Below are 8706 nucleotides of genomic sequence, written 5' to 3' on the forward strand. Positions count from 1 at the left end.
CCCACCCTACCTACCTCTCCCAATTTTTGGCCTGTTGTTTACATTGGTAATCTATTTATTGCTTTAGTGGCATTTCACGTCTACTCTAAACTTTGTAATGGAATTCTACTTTGATTATGTGCATGGGAACAGCTCACAAACAACTGCTACAAGAAGCCTTGAGTATGAAGGGAACTAGTTTGCTTGGGTGCTCCTATTCCCTTCCTTTTCAAGATTTTATATTGGCTGAGATCTCATTTCAGCTCGTAGCCTAGATGGTTTTCTAGAGTACACTGTAAATAAAGTTAAACTTCCCTACATTCTTGATGCTAGTTCTCTGTAGCAAATTAACTACTTAAGAGCCAAATCCTTTACGAGTGAAATCAGTTGAAACTATGCAGTCAATAAGTGCAAGAGTCCTATAGAACTTTACCCGTTTTTACTTTGGAGTCTCCAAACTATCTTCTTCCCAAGAAAATTAATATTCTTTAACTGTTCTAAAATATGACTGTGTAGGTAAGTAGTCAGTTGGAAATAAATGAAAATGAAACAAAACAACAGAAAATAAAATTGTATCCTGAAAGTGATGCGACTTCTGCCCAATCTGAAGAATTTTTCATCTGATTGCAATTTTAATAAGACCTGTTTCATAGCATCTACTAATACCCATCTAAAATTGATTACTGTTAGTAAAGATTATTTGTGATAAGTAAGGCAGTTTGAGCATTTATTGGGATGCAGCATACCATGACACAGTCATATTGTTTTGCATGTGTTTTCCATATTGTATTAAATTAAATACATTAACAGAAGGAACACAAATACAATCCTGTGCATGAACTGTACATAAGCACTTGAAAAATTTAAGTGTTTTCTTAAAGATCTAAAAAAGAAAACAGATATAATGTGGGAAGCTCTGCTCTGCTCTCTTTTGGACGTTTTTAATGTAACACTGACATTCTTTGAATAACTGATTTAACCACATTAATTTTTTGATCTATATTTTCAGTTCTGTTTTGTTTGCTTAGATATAAAAATTAAATTATTTGGTAAATGAAGCTTTAACCAAAATTTGAAATGGCAAATACATTTTAAGCTGAAAACCAGGATTTTTCATAGTAAATTTAATTAAATCTTTTCTTCTGTGTTAATATATTAAACTCAGTAAGTTTTCTGTCTTTTTACAAGTTTATAAAGAACAGCTACTTGCAGAAAATGTTTGGAAATCCATTTAATATATGCTTATACAGTTGTAATACATCAGGCATAACTAAATTTAAATGTTACATTGCAGCATGAAAAATCTCAGTACAGCATCTTCTTTGTATGATGAAGCTATTTTTATGTATTGATGAGACTTACATGAATGTCAGTTTATATTTTTCTAAATACTTCTGATACTTTACTTTAAGATTTTGTCTCTCTTCCTTCTGTTTTGTCCCTTTCTCAAAGCTGTGTAAATCTGGGTTAAACAAACAGAGACAGGTACTGCCACTTTCTGTGAATTGTTGTTCACTTAGTCATTGCATAAGCTATCATACTGGCACTTCAAGCTGGGCTGTCTGTAAACTAATGCTCATTACTCTCCTTGAGGTTTGTTTTGACAAGCTACTTTTAGCTTTTGCATGGCAAATACTTTTCAGGCTAATGTTCTCTAAGCATCCTTAACAAAACCACTAAGCTGAAAAATGTGTCAGTTCAAGTACAGTTTTAATTCACTTACATGACAACAGTGTCCCTGAAGCAATTACATTACTTATTCTTTGGGCATTGCATTTTATAAAGAATGATGAGGATTAATGTGTATCTGCTTCATACAGTTCATACTTTAATAAAAATAAATATTTTAGCATTTTGTTTCTATGTAATTTTTGTATAGGAAAAATGTCTTTTCTAAACTAACTCCTAATGCATGTAGAAATAATAACTTGTTCTTGACTGCTAAAATATATTGAAGCTTTAAAGCATAACTGCCTGTTAAACCCTAACACAGTTTTATATTTTATTGCTTAAAACTTAAAACTGTTTTATATTTTATTCATTTGGTATTCATATTGTTGGTAAAGTACAAATCCTATCTGTGATTGGTTCACAATATGTAAGCTGGTGAAACTCTCTTGTTGCAGCATCTGCTTTAGCAATCCCATAATATAGTCACTTTAACCATTTTTTTTCCTTCACAAAGACTGTTACAGTGTGAGTTGACCAGTAGATTATGATAGTGGGTGTATTAACCTACTTCGTTTTCAGCATCTCTTGTTTATTGAATTACAAAAATGTTGTTGTTGGTAAATGGTAAGAAAGAAGATAGTTTGAAAAATGCAGCCAGATACTTTTTAAAAAGTTGTGAAGGGTGGAATGACAGCATTGTTAAAAACACATAAAATGATTCAGAATGCTGTTATTTACAGCATTCTGCGGTTTTTATTACTTTTGAACATTTTTAAATTAAATCAAGGTAACAAGGTAAGCTTTAAGTGATTCTCTCAATGGGTATCCGAAGATGTTTTTAAAACAGAGCTATATGGTAAGTAGAAGAAAAAGAAGGTTGAGTACATAAAAGTGATTTATGAAAGTTAAGTATGGAAAAATTAAAGATTTTATAAGAAAGGAATACAAGTATTTCAACAGATGCAAAATATTTTAGGTACTACACCATATGTCTACAACACCTTTTCTATACTTTCTTCTATCCTTTTCAAGAAGTATATTGTTGAGAAGGATACGAATATCAAAACAGAGCAGACCAGCAATCCATGTAACTAGGGATCAAGTAACTAGGGATGCACTGATAAAGATTTTTTTGGGCCAATGCCAACAGCCAGTTATTAATGAGCCATATCAGTCGATACTGATCTGATTGCCAATCTGCAAGCCCGGCAGGTTGGAGAGCAGTGTCTGGCTGGTAATTCTGCTGGGGGGAAGGGTTGTGGGGTGGAGGGGGACAGATTGAGGCCTGCACGGGGAGGGAGGGCGTGGGGCTGGCGTAGGCACTGCCTAGCCAGGGCAGGGCAGGGTGCTGGACGGAGCTGCGAACGGCTTGTCTGGGGGCCATGGGCAAGGTGGCTCCTGCTACTGTGCACACCACCATGGTAGGTATGGGAGGCATGTGCCCCCTAGTTCTCTGCGTGGGGTGTGGGCAGGTTGCCACTGCACTGGGTCGGGGTGGCATCTGGCTCTTCCCAGAAGGGGGGTTGGGCCAGGGCTGTTTGGGACTGGTAGCAGTGGGGCTAGCCCCTCCAGTTGTGCTCCCACCCTGAGCATAGCTCCGGCCGAATGCCCCATCCCACAACAGCAACCTGCTGTCACCCCACGCATAGAATGGTGGCAGCCCACCCTCACCCCACGTACATGCACCCCATGCCTCCCCCACAGGTGTGCATAGCAGTTGGAGCCTCACCCCCTCTCAGCGCCCCCCAGACAATCCTCTCACAGCTTTGTCCAGCGCCCTACCCCACCCTGTCTGGGCAGCACCTGCCTGAGCCCCACTCCCTCCTTCACCATGGAGGCCTCAATCTGTTTTCCCCCATGCCCCTTCCCTCTCCCCTCAACAGACTTACCAGCTGAACTCTGCTCTCCAAGCTTGCCAGGCTGGCTGCGTGCATGCTGCAGCTGTGCCCATGCACGTGGCATTTATCAGCGTCATTATCAGCCAAAAAATGTCAATTTCCGATAATGTCAATTTTACTTTTATTGGTGTCGATACAATATGGACCGATGTATCGGTGCACCTCTACATGTAACCTTTCTCCATCAGCATACAGATGCTTTAGAGGAGTTGAAAAACCCCTTGATATGAAGTTTCTTCCTAACATTAAACATGCCCTGAAGTGTATGAGGATGTATTCCCCTCTAAAGGTAAAATTATTATACTTTTTAGGATGATATATAGGTGTTCTCTTATCTGTTTCTTCTCTTCGGTCTTGTAAGTTATGTTACCACTTAAGGAACAAACACAACTGAGAGTGAAGTAATTAAATAGAAACACTGGAGAGAACCCCTGTATTTTCTTATATGTATGGCACTGTGTCCCCAGGCTTTGGAGGAGTGTAGTTCTTTTGTAATTTCCCAACTGGAGTTCAGTTTCAGCCTTGTGCAGTTCAGAAATTCTGCAGTGCTAAAACCTAAATTCCATGTATTGGACCTTGGACGGTCAGGTAGATGTAAAGTTAATAGGATAGCAGTCTGCAGGATGTCTGAAATAACTAGATTTACAGGGATGTGCTCTGCCCATGTTGTTTTTCAGATACCTGTCTCATCCTACTTGCTTTATGTTTGTGTGGATATTCCCTCACTTGTGCGCTCTCTCTCTCTCTGTACCCTCTCACCCCCATCCTAGGCAGAGTTCATAGATTTTGGTCCAGTGCAGCTGAGTTTTACAGAAATTAAGCCAAAGAAGATTCCTACACCAGCAAAATATGAGAGCTTTGCAGGCATTTAGCTTTAGTTCTATGGAGCTTAGGAATAAGTTCCAAAGGGCTGAACCCTCTGTTTAACTAACAGATTACCTATGATTATCCAGAGGTTTTGTAAGGTCTCTGAGACCTCAGGATTAACTTTCCATGTGTGTTGGGTCATAATGTCAAAAACAGAAAAACATTTTATAGGAAAGGTAAGGACAAAAATCCTTTCAGAATTACTTAAGAACTATGACCTGCTCTGAAATGCTAAATTATATGGGTTGCCATCTGCTGTTCTTTTGTTTATAGTAAGCTACTAAGAAAGAAATTCAGTAGTCTCATATTGAACTGATGACTCTACTCATTGATCATGCTTCATCCAGTAATTGCACATAGCCAAGAGGATTTAACGTAAATATATGGTTACAGTTATCTATTTCTGCATGCCAGCCAAAATAACCCTAACTTTTAATTACATTGATTATCCAAAATATGAACATTCAGAATTATTCAATGATCTTATTTGTATTTCATCACTGAAGTTGTGCTGTATAATATTTACTCTTAAATTGCACTTCTAATTCTGCTTGCAAGAGTGTTTGGTCAGTAAAATTCTTTGTATTTTCCCAATTTACCTGATATTTTTACATTGTTTTATTAGCTTTTTAGAACAAGTTGCAATATTTTGAAATCCTTTTTCCATTCAGTACGCAGAAATAAATTTGATGTTGAACTTTTTTATGGGAAAGAAGAATAAATAAGTTCATTTGTTTGTGTGCCATGAATTTCTTGTTTTCTTGAACTGGCCACAATTATTCTGAATCTTGTGGCCAAACACGGTGGGGTCTTCCCCTGAAGTTTGGCAGAGTTTCCATTTAAAATGCTGTACTGGCAAAACATTTTTGTCTTTTGGAGCTCAAAAAGACTAAACTCCGAACCGACCCAGCTCCAGTGGCAAAACACCAGCACAGACCCAAGTAATTATTTCTTTTAGTTCTCTTCTTATACTTATTTTCTGCTTGTTATTTGGCATAAGTAAGTACTGGAAAAGGACTCTTTTACCAGTTGCTGGGTTTTTGGTTGTAGCCATGTTGGTCTAAGGACCTAGGCAGGCCAGATTCTTTGAGTAGGTGTAGTATCTTTTATTAGACCCACTGAGTAGTTGGAAAAAAGTTCTTGGCAAGAACTCAGAGAACCTTGCCTGCTCTTTTACCAGTATAATTTTTATTTCCATAAGGAAGGTTTACCTCATAGTTGTACTGGGGTATAGTGTAGATCAGGCACTGATGACACTTCGGTATTTGTATCATAGAAATACATAGAAAAATAGGGGTGGAAGGGAACTCGGAAGGCCATCTAGTCTACCTCTCTGTTTGAGGTAGAACATTCTTGAACATCATTGTTCCCCTGCTTTACCTGTGACAAGTTAGGGTGCCATAACTTGTATAACAGGGTTGCTAGCATAGTTTTAATACTAGGTTAGACAAGGATTTGCAGGGGTTGGTTTGGATAGGAAGCATCCTGCCTCAGGCAAGGGGTTCAACTAGATAACCTCCAAGGGTTCAGCCCAGCCCTACTCTTCTTTGATTCTAAACCATGCCAACCAAGTGTTTAATTATTTATTTATTCACTTTGGATGCCAGCCTTCCCAGTCAGGCTTAGGGCAGTTTACAATAAAATAAACACAGTACTTAAACTGGAGAACAACAAAACTCGTTTAACCTGCTCTTCAAAACTTCCAAGAATGGAAGCCTCTGGGTACCTGTTTCTGGGCTTAAGTGCCCTTAGAGTGAGAAAGTTCTTCCTAATATCTACCCCAAATTTCTGCAATTTAAGGCTGTTCCTCCTGGTCGATTTATGTAAAATGACTGTCACATCTGATCAGTCCCAGAATTCCAGGAAATATACTAGACCTTGATGGGCAGAGTCCTGTTGATTTCAGTGAAGATATGAACAGCAGAAGAGGGGAAATGAGGGACATTTGGAGGCCTTTATATCTTGTTAGCTGATGCAGCAGCTTTGGTCACCTTTTGTTGTTGTCGTCTGTAGGTGGAAGAGGTGGTTGACAGCCATCTTTGCTCTAGTTGTCATCTCAATATATTTAAAAATGAAGATTATTTGAGTTGATTACTTTCCAAAAATATGTACGTATTGTCAAGGGAAGTAGAGTGTGGGGGATATAGGAGTGCAGCAGAGGTCTTTTTACGGGGAAAGGCAAGGGAAAGAGCATATTGAGCCCCTGGCATGGGAAAACTGGGAGCCTCAGAACCCATTATAAGGACAGGAGACCAAGAAATAATGTTAATAGGGAGGACACAGAACTCCAGCCCTGATGTGGAGGGAGCTCTTACCAGTAGGGGAAACAGAAGCAGACAATGTCCTTTGTACAGGGTGTGGGGTAAGGAATATGGTCTTTGGTAGAAGATTGATTTAGGGGAGCTGTGGGGATTCCCTGAAATGGAAGAGCATGGAAAGATAGGAATCGTAGAGTTCATGGGAAGAGCTAAAGAACCTCACATACAGAACAATCAAGGGGTAAGACTTACTTTAAATTAAAAAAATATATCCTAGTGATTGGCATTGTCAAGTAGTCAGTAGTTTTCATAGCTATTTTCTAAAATGTGTAATGTAAGTGATACTCTCCAGGTTGCCTTGCATCAGTTAATAATTAGAAGCATCTAAAGCTTGAGATATGATGGTGTAGATGCTCAGATACCTAGCTGCTGGATGTGACATAGGAATCTAGGCAGACTGTTTATTTTCAATATCTTTAATGGGATACAGAAATTATCAACATGTAGATTTTTCAGAGGAGAAAATAAACATCAATTAGTAGTGTTTTTAATGGTTTGATTGCTTGCTTTGTTTTGTAGTTGTAATCTTATGTATTCAAGCACAGACTCTTCTTTGTCCCACCTGAGGCTAAGAGTACTACTATGAGAGTCTTCATCACATCAAGGAAGTACCTCATAAATTTGGGACTTCATGAGCTTTTGATATGTGGGAATATAACCTTGATTCTGGACTTCTGTCTTTCCAAACTGACCTTTGTTTCCCTTCACCCTGCTTAAGACACAGGCCTGTAGCCAGGAAGAATGAAAATTTTGCAATGTTACATGTATTTTAATATGTTAATTGACTGTTTTTAATTCATGTGTTAAATCTGTGCTTTTTCCCCCCTAATATAAACAAGGCCTGAGTCACTTCTCATTTAATGTAAACTAATATTTCCCAGTATTATATTTAGATAATTTGGCACTTATCAAATGTGCTGTGGTATTCTTGTGTTTCAGCTTCATTTTGAAAAAGGCATGTTGTTGACCATGATTTGATTTGCTTCAGTGCATAATATTAAACCCCAGGCATATTGACTGTTTAATCATTTTGTATATGCACATTTTTTTCCACTTTGCTTAGGGCGCAGGAGCCATCACAGGATCAGCCACAGGAGGAGCACATGTATCTTTGAGCTCTTTGACGGTGGAAAGCGTATGTGAAAAGCTGAAGCAGATAGAAGGTCTGGACCAGAATATGCTCTCTCAGTACTGTGCAACAATAAAAAAGGTGATCCATTATATTTCATTCATCTGCATCATAACACTGAAGTACAAACATGCTTATGTGGAAGATATTTAACTGACATCTTATATGAAAAATGTACTAAAACACATTGAATATTAGACTGATACTTTTGTTCACTTATGCTCAAAAGTAACGTCACTTTTTAAATATAAGCTTACATTTCATAGGGAAAATGTATTTTTAAAACCAGCCTAAGTAACCTAGACCAGTAAAGGACAAATTGGATGTTTAGATCTGCAGTTGATATTTTGTTTCTTTACAACTTCTTGGCAGAGATTTATTCTGAATTCATAATTGATACAGCTATTGCTAATGTCTACCACAAAAACCTTTGGGTAGATCTTAAAGAAAGTGATGGGTTAAACAGGGAACAACAGGTAAGTTGGTGTCTGGGCAAGAGAGAGAGTGTAAAAGTGCAGAAAGCATGGAAGAGAGATTGTAACATTTTTGCCAGTGCAGTCAGAGCGTACTGAGGGACTGAAAGAAGCAGTGACAGACTACTTAAGACCGGGGTGGGCAAAATATGGCCCACAGGCTGGATCAAGCCTGCCAAGCACTTCCCTCCGGCCCACGCAATGGCGGCTGCCTCTCCAAAAGCCTCCAGCGGCACCAGCTACCAGCTGCAGCACCTCAGGCTGTTTCCTTAGGTTCTGGTTGCGAGGCAACCAACCCTGACCTCAGCCTGCCCCAGCTGGCTTCGCCCTGCCCGGGTTCAGGCCACGTTTGCAGCTTGAAAGGGGCGGGG

The 8706-nt window shown here is 38.9% G+C and overlaps 1 protein-coding gene across 1 annotated transcript in view; it reads left to right on the forward strand.

Moving 5' to 3' along the window:
• Positions 1 to 8706, forward strand: part of KIDINS220 (kinase D interacting substrate 220) — a 134388-nt gene that overhangs the window by 115641 nt on the left and 10041 nt on the right. The window contains exon 25 of the mRNA XM_019538143.1: positions 7797 to 7943. Coding sequence (XP_019393688.1) covers positions 7797 to 7943 — 147 coding nt within the window. The remainder of the gene's footprint in view (positions 1 to 7796; positions 7944 to 8706) is intronic.

Source organism: Crocodylus porosus, unplaced genomic scaffold (genome assembly GCF_001723895.1).
Source record: "Crocodylus porosus isolate Cpor-Errol unplaced genomic scaffold, CroPor_comp1, whole genome shotgun sequence".
Lineage (NCBI taxonomy): Eukaryota > Metazoa > Chordata > Crocodylia > Crocodylidae > Crocodylus > Crocodylus porosus.